This window comes from Nyctibius grandis, chromosome 3, assembly GCF_013368605.1.
Source record: "Nyctibius grandis isolate bNycGra1 chromosome 3, bNycGra1.pri, whole genome shotgun sequence".
In the NCBI taxonomy this organism is placed as follows: Eukaryota; Metazoa; Chordata; class Aves; order Nyctibiiformes; family Nyctibiidae; genus Nyctibius; species Nyctibius grandis.
Genome location: NC_090660.1, coordinates 109,164,522 through 109,183,476, shown reverse-complemented (window position 1 = coordinate 109,183,476; position 18,955 = coordinate 109,164,522). Strand labels below are relative to the sequence as shown.

Below are 18,955 nucleotides of genomic sequence, written 5' to 3'. Positions count from 1 at the left end.
ATACTTTCCATAATATTATCATTCTCTCCTCAGGCTTAATTAGACTTTTTACCTCTCTTAATTACTGCTTTGATCTGACTTCTAGCAAATCTTCCTGAAGATGGAGCCCAATGCTGTTATTGGAAAGATTTCAGATGATTTCAGTGGATTTCAAGCTTTGCATGAACCCCAAGATGCCGAATAAAAAGCAGTAATCCATTCATGGATTTGTTAAGCAAAATACTTCCTGTGTTTATAATGCCTGTATATATGTGTTGTTTAGGTGATGACCTGAAAAAATCATGTCTGAGGTCCAGGGAACAGTCGAGTTTTCTGTGGAGCTACACAAATTCCATAATGTGGACCTCTTCCAGAGAGGGTGAGTTGACGTTTCCATTAAATTGCAGCTGATTACAGAGCAGTAGTTTACAGAAAAGAGTTAAACTCCAAAACAGGTTCTTTTCTGCCAAATGCAGTTATATTTCATGCAATCTCCAGGGCAGGGAAGGATGTCATTGGGCTTTCATTGCTGTCAAGGAAGATAGATGTACATTACTTTCACTATAAAATTGGACTGACTGACTGACAATGTTGTAATGCTCCAAATTATTTTAAGCATCTGTTCAGATATAAGTAAAACCGCTGTTTTAAATGCTTCTGGACTGGTGTTGAGCTTCTATGCTAAATAATAGCTGCATTGAACTATAATGAAAACATGTTCATTTTAGGGTCATAACTCTAATGAGTACATTCTTTTAATGAAATTTAGCTGAATCTCACCTTTACAGAAAGGAACATGAGTACTCATGCTTGACTAAAGCTCTGGTTCTGGTGGTCACATGAGTTTTTCATGTCCCTGTAAGTTAGAAGAACATGTACAACTTCCGGTTTACTGAAAATTTGCCACTATTCTTTTGCACCTCTCTTCACAGAATCACAGAATCACAGAATGTTAGGGATTGGAAGGGACCTTGAAAGATCATGTAGTCCAATCCCCCTGCCGGAGCAGGATTACCTAGATCATATCACATAGGAACGCGGCGCAGAGCCACAAAGATGATTAAGGGAGTGGAACATCTCCCTTATGAGGAGAGGCTGAGGGAGCTGGGTCTCTTTAGCTTGGAGAAGAGGAGACTGAGGGGTGACCTCATTAATGTTTATAAATATGTAAAGGGCAAGTGTCATGAGGATGGAGCCAGGCTCTTCTCAGTGACATCCATTGACAGGACAAGGGGCAATGGGTGCAAGCTGGAACACAGGAGGCTCCACATAAATATGAGGAAAAACTTCTTTACAGTGAGGGTAACTGAACACTGGAACAGGCTGCCCAGAGAGGTTGTGGAGTGTCCTCTTTCTAATAGCTCTTATAACAACCCTGTGGCTGTGAAGTGGAGAAGCCTAACCAAGTGCGAGTTGTTACTCTGTTTGCATATTGGACCCCACAGGTGTTTTTCAGTGAGGAAAAGATAAGATACTGAAACACTTTCTGAGGAGACCAGAAGACCTAGATGGGTCAAAAGAATGTACTTCATGGACAATAGTGGGTCTAGTGGAATATTATTTTCTTTCATCTACGAGGATTGTGTTAGGTCAATGGTTGCACTCGATGATCTTAAAGGTCCTTCTAACCAAAATGATTCTATGATTCTATGATTGATGTGTACGGCACACTAAATATTCTCTTTCAAGCCTTAGCTTGGCACAGGGGTGGTTCACAGATGATTTGTCCATCTCGAGTACCATTTCAAGCAAGAAAACTATGGAATTGTTTCAGGTATTGGGATGGATTAGGTAGAGCTATTTCCATCTGTATACAGGCTTTACGTTATTTGTTTTTACTGTGATGAACTATGTGGAAAAGATGCTGTGAACTTGAACGAAGGAAACACAGCTCTATTTTGTTTTAACAGTTGACATATGTCATTCTGTTCATGTCTCCAAGCAAATATCCTCCAACTTTATGTTGGAAAGCATTCTGACTATACCAAGTAGTTGTGTTAAATAAAAAAAAACCAAAAAATCCTCTGTGCTTGAGGTGTTTGGTTTATCTAAGTTATAAAAGAAGTCTCCTGTGTATTCCAGTCCTTATGACCTTAGAAGACAGTCCTAGCTATAGACTTTTTTCTTGGCTTCCGGTGATCAGTGTAATAATGTCTTTGATCTTCCTCAGTTTTGAAAATCCACACCCACCTGGGGTTCAGTGATTTTTTTGGATTTAGTAGGATGTTCAGAGGATAGCCAGGAATCTTCCTACTTAGAATCATAGAATCATAGAACAGTTTGGGTTGGAAGGGACCTTAAAGATCATCTAGTTCCAACCCCCCGGCCACAGGCAGGGACACCTTTCCTCTAGACCAGGTTGCTCAAAGCCTCATCCAACCTGGCCTTACTTCTCATGCTACTGTATGACAAGCTGCCTGGTTTTTGTCATATTGGTCTGCTTTTGCATTCAATAATTTCTGTAAAATACTTTCTCCGGCTTTGACAGTGAGATCAAATCTCTAGTGTGGGGGTAAACCAGCACTAATACAGATGATATATTCTGCTGTCACACTAATGAGTTCCTAATTACGCTTGCTTTTTTCCCCACTGGTGCTTACCTTGCTTTACTGATTAATATTCCAGACACACGGTACTATAGGTTATACTGCATTAATTTGTTTACAGTAATTTTTCTTTCTGTGTATCCTACATAGTATTGCATTTGCTTTCCTTCCATAGTTTTAACCTTCACATTTCCAACAATATCCTTTATTGTGTCTCATATATGCTGATCAGTATCCTCTGGCTGGCTTTATCTACTCAGCAGCCCCTATCACTGTAGCATGAAAGTGTGAAGAAAAGGAGTAGATGAGCTTGCCAAATTTCATTGTAACTTGGGCAAACGTCTCATTTTTTCCCCTATTGCCATTGTTGATATTCATTACAAACATCTAGGATACCTTGGATTGACATATGGTCTCCCCAGATGAGAGGGTGGTAGAAGTAATAACGATGAGAATTTTCTATTTAACTAATGTATTTCTTTTTTGAGTGCCTTGTAAATTGAGTCAATATCATTCTGTCCTGATGAAGGCCAGAAAGGTGATTTAGGAAAGGTTGTCCATCAGGATGGCAGTGGAGCTGAAATGAATCTTAATTTCTGTGGGAAGCAAACATGCTGTTTTTTAGCAACAAAAGCAAGAACAGCAATGCAGAGTATTAATAATAATTTATGTTGCCTACTTTTCCTCTTAGGATTTTGGTACAAAAACAAAATTAAAAAAAACATAATAAAAAACCTGATTATGTGTCTCCACTAATACATAGCAGTCCTGCTACTGTATGCCTCATTGACATAAGGTTGAAGTTCCTGGGTTAGAACTGTTAACTCTGCAGAAATAAGGACAGTATTTTCCAAAAATACTTAGTCTTGGCTAACAGTCCTTCTAAAGATAGTACCTTTAGGGAGAGCATGGCTAGCCAACAGCGAGCCCTTTGGAGAGGAGCACTCCATGGAAATAAAGGAAAGACTATATCAACAAGGTTTAGCAAGAGAATCCTGGGAGAACCAGCCCTTCTGGAGCCGTTAGGTGATGGTTAATAATCAAACTTGATTAAGGACATGATCTGCTGGCTGCAAGCCACAGAGTCAAAGTGCTTTAAAATGTTAGGCCTTCAGTAATGGTCCTGTTCTATTTTTGATTGCACTGGAAGCTATTTTGAATTCTGTATGCACACACAGCCATTTGCCACCTCTCCCTCCCCATGAGAAATGGAAACTTCTTAATCTATCTGAATTGCACCCTGTGATGTTTGAATCATATTTCTTAACCTGTACGAATGGTTAATATTGAAACAAGACTCTGATATAAAATCAATCAAAGTTTTTTTTTGTAAATATTTGTTACGGTTCTATGTTTCCAGCATATATAATAGGAACAGTCATCAGTAAATTATGTCTTGCAGGTAGTTTACTTTGGTCAGTTAGTGTTAAATTTATCTTCTTCTGAAGCACAAACATAACAGTGTCAGCATTTATAGACATCAAAGTTTAAATGCTCTAAGTGCTGCTACAGGGGAAGAAAGAACCTTGTCTTTGGTCAAAGCAAAGGATTTGCAATGCTGTTTGATGCCAGAGTTCTAAAGGTTGAGTAATAAGTAATGCAATTTCTGGAAGAAAAAACATTTTTAAGTTTTCCATCCTTATTTCTCTCCATCATGTGCTGCTTAATAACTGGTGACAGATATTTTCTCTAGTGAAATTAGCGAACTGATTCTGATTTTCCTTAAGAAAGTAGGAAATAAAATTATCCCTGACTGCCAGAGATCAATTAATTGATTTGTCTGTTTCTGTCAGAAGCAATCCTTCTGCACCTTTTTTTCTTAAAAGTTTTTCAAAATCTATTTGACAGAGAAAAAAACCACACCCCCAACTACTGCGTTCACAGGGTAAGTAACTTCTGGAGTCTGTGAGGGAATAGAGGGCACAAAGAAGGTGAAATAGGGACTTAATAATGCTGGGATTCTGGCAATGATGTATTATGAAACAAGGATCAAGGTAAGTCATTAGTTACCATTCACAAGACTGAATCAACTACTTGTCAGTCTTTTCACTCCTCAAATTCCAGGCTGCAATTTGTAAGTGTCTAACACACTGGTGGTTTGTCTGTGTAAAGGGTGGTGGTGATTAAAAATTAGTGGAAAAATGAAGTCCAGCTTCTTCTAAAATGAATGCAGCATTACCCTGGCAAAAAGATCAGCGGTCTCGGAGTCTCCAAAACCCTACAAGTATCAGACCAAGTATTAGCAGCATCAGAGATTCTGAAAACATGATATTCTGCCTTAACACAAGACTTTATGTGGCAAAACATCCCTGTTGCCTACCAGACAGACAACAGCATTTCAGTGTACTTAGTTATGAAATCATCCCCTTCAGAGACACAATGCAGTAGCTCCTTTCCTCAGCAAACTGGGGTTGGGCAATGAACCAATGCCTTTCTTGTCAGGATGCGTACCTGGGAAATACACATTGTATTCAGAGGTTCAGACCTTATTTCCCAGAGTCTTTGAGGTACAGTGTCAAGATATGAAAAAAAAAAAATCTTTTAAAATTCTACGACAGAGGCAAATCTTGTTATTTTGTTCATAACAATATGCATTTCTTCAAACTTCTCACCTGTAATGAAATGCAAATCACTTTTAGACTGTAAATCCATGTCATTTTGAAAACACTTACCCAGTGCATTTATGATGCAAGGATTCTCTTTAATATAAATGAAATAAAAAAGAAAAAAAAGAAAAGAAAAAGAAGGGGGCTAACAGGCATGCTGAAGTGATGCCTTTCTGCAATAATGGAACAGATGTATTGACAGAACTGACTTTTTTCTTGGCATGAAGACATGTTATTTCTGTGACTTTTGAACAGGCGTCCACTTTAAGGCAGCATCAGATACCTTCCAAAAAAAAAAAAAAGAAAAAAAGTTCAGGAGTAAGAAGGCAAAGCCTGTCTATGTGGTCATGCAGTGATAGTTGAGAACCTGCTGCGCTGAACTGATAGGATTGAAAATAGTGTAGCACAAACCTGTAATCATGAAAGCAGCTGAGGTGCCGGTGTTCAGTGAGCTAAACATCCGTGTCCTGAAGTGTAGCAAATGTCCAACTCCAGCAGAATCAGGTATAATGAGTTATTCTCATGACAGTTGCTGAAGACAGTTCTGTCATTTGATTAGTTAGGGTAGCTATCTTTAATTTTCAGGGACTCTGTGTCTGCTGAAGAGAGGTGGGATCTCCAGTGCCAGTGGTAGGGGCAAAAGATTGAAACTAAATAGCATCAAGCCTAAGATGACACCCTTCTGCAGGTAAAGAGCAGCATCTCAACTCAAAGGGGTGAAAGCAAAACCTGCGCAACTGCAGCTGGAGAAAGGATTGAGAATATGTGAGAGAAACAATTCTGCAGACACTAAAGTCGGTGAGGAAGGAGGGGGAGGATGTGCTCCAGGCACCGGAGCAGAGATTCCCCTGCAGCCCATGGTGAAGACCATGGTCAGGCAGGCTGTGCCCCTGTAGCAGATGGAGGTTAAATGTGGAACAGATATCCACTTGCAGCTTGTGGAGGACCTCACGCCAGGGCAGGTGGATGCCCAAAGGAGGCTGTGACCCTGTGGGAAGCCCATGCTGGACCAGTCTCCTGGCAGGAGCTGTCACTCTGTGGGGAACCCACACCAGAGCAGTGTGTTCCTGAAGGACTGCACCCTGTCGAAGGGACCCATGCTGGAGCAGTTTGTGAAGAAATGTAGCCCGTGGGAAGGACTCATGTTGGAGAAGTTCATGGAGGACTGTCTCCCGTGTGAGGGATCCCATGATGGAACAGGAGAAGAGAGTGAGGAGCCCTCCCCCTGAGGAGGAAGGAGCGGCAGAGACGTGTGATGAACTGACCGCAACACCCATTCCCCATCTTCCTGCACCGCTGAGTGGGAGGAGGTAGACAATTCAGGATTAAAGTTAAGCCCAGGAAGAAGGGAGGGGTGAGGGTAAGGTGTTTTAGGATTTAGTTTTTATTTTCTCATTACCCTACTCTGATTTTGATTGATAATAAATTAAACTAGTTTCCCCAGGTCAAGCCTGTTTTGCCCATGGTGGTAACTGCTGAGTGATCTCCCTGTCCTTATCTTGACCCATGAGCCTTTCATTATATTTTCTCTCTCCTGTCCAGCTGAGGAGGGGGAGTGATATATTGGCTTGGTGGGCACCTGGTGTCCAGCCAGGGTCAACTCACCATGCTCATCTAATAGGTTGGCCAACTAAGGCACAATCACAGAATTAGTACAGTCTAGATTCAGAAATAAGGGGCCTGGATAGATAATACTCTGGACCCTGAGATAATGTTTCACATGCTAGATGTGGCAGAGAACCTTTGTGTGTCCTCTCTGAAATGCAGCCAGTGTACAGTGACAAAAAATGTGCCTTGCCTGCTGGTGCCCCTTCTTCTGTGGCCTCCTGTGCCAGTTGCCTTTGTGTCTTTTCAGCCATTTTTGTGCAATAATTGCTGATTGTACAATTAACAACATGGTGTAAAATCAAGTGACTACATTATGCAGAGAATATGCATATCCATCTGCTGCATGTAAGTGTGTCACACTACAATGGTTCAGTGAATAACAGAGAAAGGAGAGGTGAACCTTAGCAAGACATGAGTTAGCAGTTAGACGACAGCTTCTTGTAGAGTATGGCTCAATATCCTTTGATGAAAGAGAGAAAGAGGTATCCTTAACTGGTCTGTCTGGCCTGCAGCTTGGGACTGTCCGTAGGCTGCTTGCTGATAATAACCATAACAGGTATGACTGATATTCCTACCATCTCTGTTTGCATAGGAGATAACCTCTTTCTCTGATGCCCTAATGCCAATTGTTCTGAACTGCAGAAATGTCATCATGAGGGAATTGCTCCTAAACACTGCACATTATCTCCTCAGCCCCACAGGTTACTGCGAGCATGTTGGACACCAGATCATATAAGAAGCTGGTGTAGAAAGCAGAGGTTAGCTTACTTTCTGTTTTCAGAGTGCTTTGCAGCCTGTGACCAGAATCTAGACAAAGGTTCTTAAGCTCAGTATTGAACATGGTGATCAGCAATTTTCTTTATTTTATTTTATTTTTTTTTTAGCAAAGTAGAACTTTATGTCAGAAATGAAAAATGCACCTGCATGAAGAATCTTTCATTCTCTGGGACCTCACTAGAGTAATGCAGTGAACCCCTACGGGACAGGGGATCATCTCCAAGGGTCAGGCGTCTTAGAACTGATGTGGCATTTCTGACATGAGCACACAATAGTGTGTTTGAGTGTGCAAAGAGTAAAGTTAAAATAGAAAGCACTCTACTGCTCAAGTTTCTACCCAAGGGGAGAGAATAAAAGTAAAATTATATGACAAACACTGGTCCTCATGGAAACGCCACTGAGGGTTGCTCAGATGTTAGTGATGAGTATCATATAAGAATCTCACACAAAATGAGATTTAAAAAAAAAAAGAAAAAGCTTGTCAGCTGGTGTGTTTATGTACATGTTTGTAACCAAAGAAAGCTATAAAGTTTTGGATGGTTAGACAAAGCCAGTACCACAGCAGAATGGACATGTTGTAGTGATCTTGTCAGCAATGGCTTGTGATAGCTGAATAGAATAATAGAAACCTCTACATCTCAGAAAATACAGGTGTTTCACTGTTCTTCCAGCCTCAGTTTTCAAGACTGCTAAGTACTCAGGAAATCAATTAAAACCATGTGGCATTTTATGTTAACCAGGCTTCTATAGCCTTCTTCAAAACCACTGACATTGATGGGAGTCTCTCCATCGGCTTGTTGGATTGTATCTTCTCTGATTTAGAGGCTGGCAAGCAATGCACCTCTGTAACTTACGGCTTCGAAAAACCTTATTTGTGATACCCAATATTAAGCAAGGACATTTCTAGTAAGTTTTCTGTGCCAGAGTTTGTAGCTGAGCCTTTGGCCATGTCTATGCTTTTGATGCAGGTCCTACTCCTTTTTTTTAAAGTTGTGTTTCCTGGAGTCAGGCAGTTAGACAAGAAGTTCCTGTACTATTTAAAATTAATATTTTAATGCTCATGACTGCTATGAAAACCATGAAAGGTTGTATCCCAAAGCTTAAAAAAAAAAATTTAGTATATATCGGTTTAAAAAATATATTTTTAAAATATTAACTTCATGTTCCATTCACTTGTTAAATAATACCGTGTTGGTAACAGTGCTGGAAGAGTGGAAAAGAAGTGTGTTCCTTGCAAGCCTTTTTTTTTTAAAAAAAACAAACCAAACCAAACCAAACCAAAACAAACCCAAAAAAACCCCCATGATTTGGCTAACTCTTGTATTTGATTGACCAAAAAATAAGCCTTTGCTCCCTTAACATCTGGATACTATCTCCTCCAAAGAAAACAAACATCACCCCAATCCAAGTGACATTTACATTTCTGCTTTGATGACTTTCTGAGTGAGTTATGTCAGAAAGCAGCTTCAATTTCACCTGACATGATTTACATTTATACAGAGCTACACTTCAAACGTTGACTGCAGTTCTTAATTCATAGTTACACATGGACTCGCATTTACTGCTGGGAATCACTCAGCTCTGTGTATGTATGTGTGTAGGGGAAGGGAGTCTAATCTCTCAGGCTTGTGAAAGGATATATGTGTATGTGCTGCAACATTTTATTACTTAAGAACAAGTGAAGTGACACATTTTTAAAGCACTGAACTTAATGAGAACAAGCCAGAAACATGACACTAGCATAGTCTGTGTCAGTGCAATTATTCTAAACAAGAGAAGGTGCCAGAAATTACTGAATGAGTAGCTCTGGTAATAAAATAACTATGAGATCCTTCAAAAAACCACAGTGTTCCTTGTGTGTAATTTTTAGGGAATGGGAAGTTATTCTACAAGTTTTCATGTGAGGTGATTGTGGTGCTTTGCAGCTCTTTGGGTACTTTTCCTCTCTAAAGCACTTTGCAAACAGCAACTAATTGAGGCAGATGAAGTTATCTGTGTTCAGAATGTGTTATCACGTTGTTACACATTGTGCATATCCCTAGAGGAAGCATGGCAAAATTACCAGCGGCAAATCCTGTCTTTAAATATAGGACACGCTGTTGAGAGAACAGCTAGACCTGGTCCCTTCCTACAGTTCCTGGTTACAAGGGAAAAAAAAATCCTATGAGGATAGTCAAGCTCTGGAATTTGTCCAGAGAGGCCGGGGAATCTCCATCCAAGTTTTCAAGACCTGATTGGACATGGCCCTGAGCAATTTGATCCAAATTCAACAATTGGTCCTGCTTTGAGCAGGCATTGGACTGGAGACCACTCAAGTTCCCTTCCAGCCTCAATGATTCCCTGACCATAGGATGAGTATGACCATAGCCTTCCTTAGCACTGAAACAATCCTCTGCAGCTTCCTTCTGCATCGCTGTTTCAGCGCATGCAGTAGACACTATGTTTTAGTGATTTATCGTCAGCACCGTGGTCTCCAGTAATTAGTCTAGCTGTTTAGCTTACAGCACAAAATAGGTTTATTTGATTAACATTAAAAAGTGATTTTAGCTGAGAAATGTAGTTTACAAATAAAATTAAAAGTTCTGCTTCTCATCTATATGCAATGCTCCACACTTTAACTCTTGATGTTATTGCGTCCAGTTCCTCAACAAATGCGTCACATCCTGAAGAAGCCCAATTTTCAATGCTGCACTTAATGCAAACAGGATCCTAAGAATTTATGGGGATTTTTGTGTCATCAATTCTCCATGATATCATTAAGCACAAATACTCAGAGGGTAAAACAGTTAGACCTGAGTACATCAGTGAAGATCACAGCTGTCTCTAGAAGACCCACGAATGAAAAGCAACCACTTACTCTATAAAGTTTATTCGTTCAAGTAGAAATTCCCCTCAAAGACATGGGTTTAGCCCATTGAATGAAAACCTTTGCTTTGCCGAACTTAAAACTTAATTAACTTTCTCAAGGGTGATCAAAGCCACTCTATGATACTCCAGAGGATAATACTTTAAATTTAAATCTCTGCTTGTAGAAATATTTTTATTTTATTAATTGGATTCATAAAAATGGGCAAAGCACTGCCCAATTACGCTCCAAGAGCTTTGAAAAAAATCTTATGGTGGTCAGTTTTTAATGTTATAGATGATAGAATGAACTGTCTTCCAGGTTAATGACTGATGAGCATTCAAAGCTGGCTAAATTCCAAAAGTTTCATTTTAGTTTCTTCTCTTTTTAACTATATTTTTTTACCCAAGATTTTAATCTAACATCACACCTTCCACTTTATTTCCTAACAGAGTGGATCCCATCTGTTTGCATGACATTCCCCTTGACTAGCATGGTCTGTATGGTATATTTTAATATTTGTCTTCCAGGAGCAAGCAGAATGCCTTCTCTGTCTGTATCCTTACCTCTTCTGAATTTTCCTGACGTGTACAAAACTTTCCACCTGGGTAGCCAGAGTATCTATACTAAACTGTGCTCTGCTTAAGTATCACCACCTTTTATCTTTGGATCAGAAATCACTTTACAACCTTTACTTATCCTTCAAAATGTCTTTCTTAAGTCCCAGTTGTTTATATTCTGCAGGTGGGAAAAAGATGAGACAACTGTAACAAGACTAGGATTAGAAAGAAAGCTAGGTAGTGAATGTTGTGATTCACTAGATTACACTTGAACTTTTTTTTTCCCTGATACTTATGACTAAACAGAGGCCAATTTGTGGAATGTTGTGCAATGTATACTTTTAAATAATTTGTTTTAATGACTAATTATCATTCTAGTGTTCACGACCAAGAAAAATCAGCTGCCATCCCATGTGTGAAAGGTGACTGAAGTGAGCACACTCTTTCTTGACATATGACTCAGCCAGTTCTTGTTGTGCTACATGGGCACCAAATGGGAGCAGAACACATGGTGAATCTGGTCCATATGGACTGAGAAGCGATAAGACGACATTTGGAGTTCTCCTGAGCTCTCAAATTAATATAACATTCCTGGGCTCTCCAACATGTGTTTGTTTTAAATAACCATGTTGTCCAGAATTTTCCATCTGATATTGCACATGCCTGGTTTCAACTCTGTATTAATGATTGCTGGGAACTCTATGTGAAAAATTTCACATTGCCATGCAAACTAGGGTTGAAGAAAAAAACCCACACCAGTAATTTCTCTCACTGTTATGTCCCTAACTTAGTGCCCCATGCCCATCATTTTCAGAGAGGAGGCACTGCCTAGTGTCTAGGAGATGTGGTTCAGCTCTGTTTCCCTGCTCTGTGTTTGAAGAAATCCTGTCTCTTGGCAATACTGTCCACACACTTCTGCACAGTTTTGTAAGATGCATTTTAATGTAACTGTTCTAAACCCAAATGATCTATGACTGTTATTTGTTGAAGTGAGTAATGAATTTGGAAAATTTCTTGAGGTGGACTTGAACGACCTTTTAGCTCATCAGCTATTATCTAAAAATATGGAAGTAGTAATAATATCTCAGAAGATTGTTCTTAACAAGGTACAATCACAAACACTCAGATGTTGTGATAGTAGAAAACATCATCGTGGATGGGAAAAGTTTGTTCCAGAGTGTCTCTGACTTTTATTTTCCAGATATTTTTGTATTCAGCTTAAAACATCCCAAAGTCTAATTTTCAGAATGGGAAACTGTACACTATCTCCCGATCATATCCTTTTAAGATCGTTTATGTCGGGAACTCAAAATCATTACTCTTTTTTGACACTTCATCCTTTAGACTTGCCTGGAGATAATAACTGTTTGTGCAACTGCATAGTTTAATTCTATGGATGCAATCAAACTATATGGTGTGTATTCTGCAGACAAGGTGCACTTGAGATGCAATGGAAAAAACAATTGGCCTTTGTCTTTGCATTAATGGAGTTCAGTGTATTGTGTTTTTGGATGGGAAGATCTTTTTTAGCACTTTAATTACTTAATGTGCTTGCTGCAGTAAAAGTACATTAACAAATGAAGATCAATTTCTCCCATCAATCCATGTCCACTTTGTTACTTCAGAACATTCACTCATTTGTGGGGATAACATCTGCCAAGAAAAGGTATTACAAATAAAATGCAGCTGAAAAATGAACTGTTCTTTAGTAATCTCTTGTTCCCATTTGGCTATGCATGATAAATCTTTGTAATGATGTCCTACAACAAATGAGAAGTCAGTTTATAATGTGACTGTTTGGAGTGATGTCTGCAACCAGTCAACACCAAAAATGCTGAGAAAGCTGTAGATTTTTAATTTATTTTATGATTTTTTTTTTTTTTTTTTTTTTGCTCATCAGTATAACATATTCTCTTTGGTTTAGATATTGCCAGGACTCACACATCCTCCTCACAAGACAAAGTTTGTGGAGCAGTGGAGAGAAATAAATTGATGTAATAGACCTACTAGAGCTTAAGGAAAGTAACTGGGTGTGAAGATTCTCAGATAAGAGCAGCCCTGGCTTGTTCAAACACTGGATAAAGAAAGAAGGCTAAATCCTTTCACAGAAAACATACTAGGCTCAAGTTCTTACTTTTGGCAATTGGCACAATACATAAGCATTCAGATTTTAGGAAACAGATAATTCTATTTAAGTCAGTAGGTCAAATTACCAGTTTGGGATGAATAAACCTATTTAGGGCTTGTCCTAACTATGTTCAGATAAAGAAAATACACCTGTGCTCCCCTACCTTATGGAGTTATTGAAAGGGTAAATACATTGTCATTTTTAGAAAATAAAACAGTAGGAAATATTTCAGAGAATAAAGTGGATAGGAGGTCTGTAAACATTGAAACCTAAGAACTTTTATCTAACCAGAGCTTCTGACAATTTTTGTTCCCTTACTTAAAGCTGTCATACCCAATTCTACACAGCGATTCTCTGAAAATCCCTAGTCTCTGATATATATTTCAGCTCAAAATTGAATTAAAATTGCATTAAAAGTCAAAACAGACAACCAGCTTTCCCATCAGTTTGGGATTTGGTGTTTGCCAAAAGATACGGATATATATGATCTTCTAGCAGATCTCATCAACAATATTCTGCCTTCTGATAGCAAGAAAAAACATCTTTCATTGATGTGGTAGCACTCTGGATACAAATTTTTGCTTTAAGAACCTTTTTCGAAGTAGAAAAAAGCTATTGGAAAAAGCTGAATGTTAGCGCTGTCTTCCTTCACCTGCGCTGTCTGTGACGATGTGGCATCCCAGTAAACGATCAAGAGTACTAGTAATCTGTGATGCAAAATATATTGTATGCTATTTCAGATAACATGCAAATGATGCAAGCTTCTGGAAGTCCCTGCTCCGTGGTTTGAGTTCCCATAGCAGTGCTGTCTCTTTTAACTTCCATGACTTTTCACAAATTCTATAGTCAATAAGATCATTTGTCCTTGTGACACTGATTTGAATAACATCCGTTCTCTTTTGGCTCTAGGAACACTTGAATTCTCATCTTAAATGTTGTATTGTGCTATTCTTTTAGCTACCATTTGAGCATTTTTTCTGAAAAATCAAACTGGAGTGTTTTCTCCTCCACTGTGCGCTGTGATGCAGAACTCAGTATCTCCCAATGAGCACCCACTGGGACAGTGACCAATTTTACTGTGTTACATGTCCTAACTGATGAAAATGGCACCTCTCTAAACCCAAATCAGCCTATTTGTTGAGTTGGTGAGATCTCTCTAAGGATCTAACATTCATTCCTTTTGGACATCTGTCTCTGTTCTGTTTCACAGGAGAATATTGTATTTCAGTGTGAATATAGTTTCCTCTTTCAAGGTTTGTTGTCCACAGCCCTATATGCATCATCATATCAGAAGTTTTATGTCCTACATGCTGACTCTGCTTTCCTCTGTTAACATTGCCATCATTTATGATGATCTCTCAGAGAAATTCTGCTATCTCACTCGAACTTTTGTAGCACCTAGATTACTTTCATGGTCTCTTTCAGCTGATGGCTGAAATTTTACCTTTTTGTTGCATCTTTCTGCCAGTAAGAAGTCATAAAAATTTGACCCTATTCTAAGCCCCTAATTATTCCCTCCTTGAAATCAATGCTAGGTTATTCTTGACCTGTTGCACTGCTTCTTGGTTCTCCAGAACTTAGTTGATGGTCAAGTCTATCTGCTACCTGTGGATAGACACTTTTAGGATGGTCCCATCCAAAGATTAGCCCAGTGTTAGGTGGCATCCTATATTTTACAGGATTCTCTGCTAGCCAAACTAGCAAGGCACAAAATTCACTGAATTTAGTCAGTGAAAGTCCTAGCAAAGATTAATAAGAGTAGGAAAATGCTTAAAGGGAGCCAGTGAGTCTTTTATTCTCTCAGGTAGATGGCCTATTTTGTTGGTTGGAGAGAGGAAGAATAAACAAATTAGGATTACTTCATCAATGTCTTTCCATACTCTTGTGGTGCTCCTGATGCAAAGAAAATATTATTAAGATGAGGCTATTGCCAAAATCGTTATCTAGATGAAATTAACATTTATTCCACTATAATGAAACACCAAGTTTACAGACTGAGGCATCATCTGAGATTCTTTTTAGACTTGCCTGTGATAGGTTTGAGGAGTCCTGGCTCCCTGCGGAGGATTTCATATGTTCGATCAAAAATTGACAGATCTGTCATTAGTATCTTAAATGCTGGCATGAAGAACCAGATCCACAGAGAGGCTTGAGTTTCACAGAATCACAGAATCACAGAATGTTAGGGATTGGAAGGGACCTCGAAAGATCATCTAGTCCAGTCCCCCTGCCGGAGCAGGATTGCCTAGACCATATCACACAGAAACGCGTCCAGGCGCGTTTTGAATGTCTCCAGAGAAGGAGACTCCACAACCTCTCTGGGCAGCCTGTTCCAGTGTTCGGTCACCCTCACCGTAAAGAAGTTTTTCCTCATATTTAAGTGGAACCTCCTGTGTTCCAGCTTGCACCCATTGCCCCTTGTCCTGTCAAGGGATGTCACTGAGAAGAGCCTGGCTCCATCCTCTTGACACTTGCCCTTTACATATTTATAAACATTAAGGAGGTCACCCCTCAGTCTCCTCTTCTCCAAGCTAAAGAGACCCAGCTCCCTCAGCCTCTCCTCATAAGGGAGATGTTCCACTCCCTTAATCATCTTCGTGGCTCTGCGCTGGACTCTCTCTAGCAGTTCCCTGTCTTTCTTGAACTGAGGGGCCCAGAACTGGACACAATATTCCAGATGCGGCCTCACCAGGGCAGAGTAGAGGGGGAGGAGAACCTCTCTCGACCTGCTAACCACACCCCTTCTAATCCACCCCAGGATGCCATTGGCCTTCTTGGCCACAAGGGCACACTGCTGGCTCATGGTCATCCTGTTGTCCACTAGGACCCCCAGGTCCCTTTCCCCTACGCTGCTCTCCAACAGGTCTGCCCCCAACTTGTACTGGTACATGGGGTTGTTCTTGCCCAGATGCAGGACTCTACACTTGCCCTTGTTATATTTCATTAAATTTCTCCCCGCCCAACTCTCCAGCCTGTCCAGGTCTCTCTGAATGGCTGCGCAGCCTTCCCGTGTGTCAGCCACTCCTCCCAGTTTTGTGTCATCAGCGAACTTGCTGACAGTGCACTCTAATCCCTCATCCAAGTCATTAATGAATATATTGAACAGTACTGGTCCCAGTACCGACCCTTGAGGGACTCCGCTAGACACAGGCCTCCAACTGGACTCTGTCCCATTGACCACCACTCTCTGGCTTCTTTCCTTCAGCCAGTTCACAATCCACCTCACTACCTGATCATCCAGACCACACTTCCTCAGTTTAGCTGCGAGGATGCTGTGGGAGACCGTGTTTAGTGTTTGATGGTGTTTAGTGTTATGAGACCAAATGCTTAAATGATTTGCTTTCCAGACTGAAATTCACAAGTCCAGTTTAGACATGTTTATCTGATGCATAGTGAATGGACAGAACAAGTTAAGTGAGCTGCTGTATTCTGAAACAGGATGAAGCGCTAGAGAAATAAGAACGTGTAGCTGCATCACAATGAATTCACTTATGTCAGCAGAGACCTCAGTTTTCATTCTTGCGTCTGCTAATGCCTAATGTACAATGCTGATTTGAGATCCAATTAATTTAGGGGTAGGACTAGATGATCTCCAGAGGTCCCTTCCAGCCCTAACCATTCTGTGATTCTGTGATTCTGTGATTCTGTGTAATATTTTTTTTCGATGAAAACAGGAACAGCCTCAGCAGGAATGAAAACAATACCATATGGATAAGCACAGAAAAGATAGAAGATGCAGATGATCTCAGATATGTGAGGGAACTGGACCTAGCTATTGTTTGACTTAGGTTACAGAAAAACTGCAAAAAGTGTGGCAGCACTCTCTCCTCTGATAGGAGTCTGCACAGACCTTGACTGAGCAGATGGGATACTGAACTTCAGCAAAGTGTTCACCAGTGTTCCGCACAGCCTCTGCCTAGACAAACTGGCAAGATACAGACTGGATGGGTGGTATGCGAGATGGGTAGGAAATCTGCTGACAGGCAGCACTCAGAGGGTGGTGCTCAATGTTTTTTACTCAGGTTCACAGCCTGTCACAAGTGGGGTCCCCCAGGGATTCATACTGGGCCCCACGCTGTTCAACGTCTTCATAAATTATCTGGATGATCAGACTGAAATCACCCTCACCAAGTTTGCTAATGACACCAAACTGGGTGTTGAGGTGGACACATCAGAAGGGAGAGCCCTCTTACAGAGATACCTGGACAGGCTGGAACAGTGGCCAAGCAAGAACCGTATGAAGTTTAACAAAGACAAGTGCAACGTCCTGCACCTGGGCTGACATAACCAAAGGGCCCAGTACAGGCTAGGCTCTGTGTGGCTGGGGAGCAGCCTTGCTGAAAGGGACCTGGGGGTCCTGGTGGACAACCAGCTGAACAGGAGTCAGCAGTGCACCACTGCAGCAGCAAAGGTGAATCGGATCCTGGGCTGCATCTACAGGGGCATTACTAGCAGAGACAGAGATGTGATCACCTCACTCTACTCAGTGCTTGTCAGGCCACATTTGGAATACTCTGTCCAGTTGTGGTCCCCACAATTCAAGAAAGACACAGACAGACTGGAGAAGGTCCAAAGAAGAGCCATGAAGGTGATTAAAGCAGGGCTGGAGAACCTACTCTACAAGGAACAACTGAAGGAATTAGGTCTTTTCTCCCTGGAGAAGAGCAGACTCAGGGGAGACCTCATCACAGTATTGCAGTATTTAAAGGGCAGCTACAAAGAGGATGGGCTCTCTCTTCACGAGGAGCCACATGGAGAAGGCAAAGGGCAATTGGTACAATTTACACCAGAAGACATTTCATCCCTGTGTAAGAAAGAAAGTTTTTACAGTGAGAACAATCATTCCCTGGAATAACCTCCTCAGGGATATGGTAGAGTTCCCATTGCTGGAGGTTTTCAAGATATGATTGGACAGACTGCTAGATAATTTCATCGAGGCTCTCTTTCCCATGAAAGGCTGAACTGGATGATCTTTTGAGGTCCCTTCCATCCTAGGCTACTCTATGACTCTATGAACAGTATTTGATTTGTGGATCCTGATGGAAGATAAGTGTGGGTTTCGCTTCTAGCTGTTTTGGAAATAAGTCGTACTCATACAAAGAGCAAATTTGCAACTAACCTGGAGACTTTACTAGTGTAAGGCTAAGTGGCTACAAACTTGGCATTTCCAGGATTTGGTGGCAGCTCAGGTGGGCACATCATTTATCTCTACTGTTGTGTTGTTCAGTACTGCTCTGGTTCTATTTTGTCTTCTGTGAAAAATTTCTCCTGGGAGAAAAAGCTTTTGTGAATTGTTACATGATTAATATTAATATTTTTAGGAGTAGCTCAAAAATGAGGTCAGAGCTTTAGCAGAGGGGACTGATTCATGATTCAGTTGGGAATTAAAAGTCTTTTCACCTCTCTGTACAGATTTTCTGTAAAGGAGAGCGGACTCATATTGACAAAAACATTGTGAAGAGAAGCTGCGATGCAGTTGTTAGTGCTGATTCCGTTCTGCAGAAAATGGGATTTCCATCTCTAGAGCTGTCAGGCTTGTGCCAGCACCGAGTGTACTTTTAGAAGAGACTATTCATCCTTCTTGTAAGAGGGGGAAAAGTCCTTTCTGTGCTCCCAACAATTCAGTGAGAAAAATAGGTAAATTTGGGTAAGATCCCACATTTAGCAATTAGTTTTATTCATATGGAGTGAGTGGGTGGAAATGGAGATGACCCATTTCCTGAGAAAGAGCAGGAAAGAAAATCTGATGCAGAAAGTAAAACCGAGGAAAATAAGGAGAAAGGGAGGAGGAGGAGGATGATTTCCTTGGGGTGCACTGATTTGGTCACCCGCAGTCCTGGCGTGGGAGAAATGCACCTGTGTCTGAAAGTCTGCAGTTTCTTCATCTACTCTTTGAAATGGTCAAT

The 18,955-nt window shown here is 40.6% G+C and overlaps 1 protein-coding gene across 1 annotated transcript in view; it reads left to right on the top strand.

Annotated features, from left to right (window-relative positions):
- Positions 1-281: 281 nt before the first annotated feature.
- The window catches only part of FAM135B (family with sequence similarity 135 member B), a 158,998-nt gene continuing 140,324 nt past the window's right edge, over positions 282-18,955 (top strand). The window contains exon 1 of the mRNA XM_068396461.1: positions 282-358. Coding sequence (XP_068252562.1) covers positions 282-358 — 77 coding nt within the window. The remainder of the gene's footprint in view (positions 359-18,955) is intronic.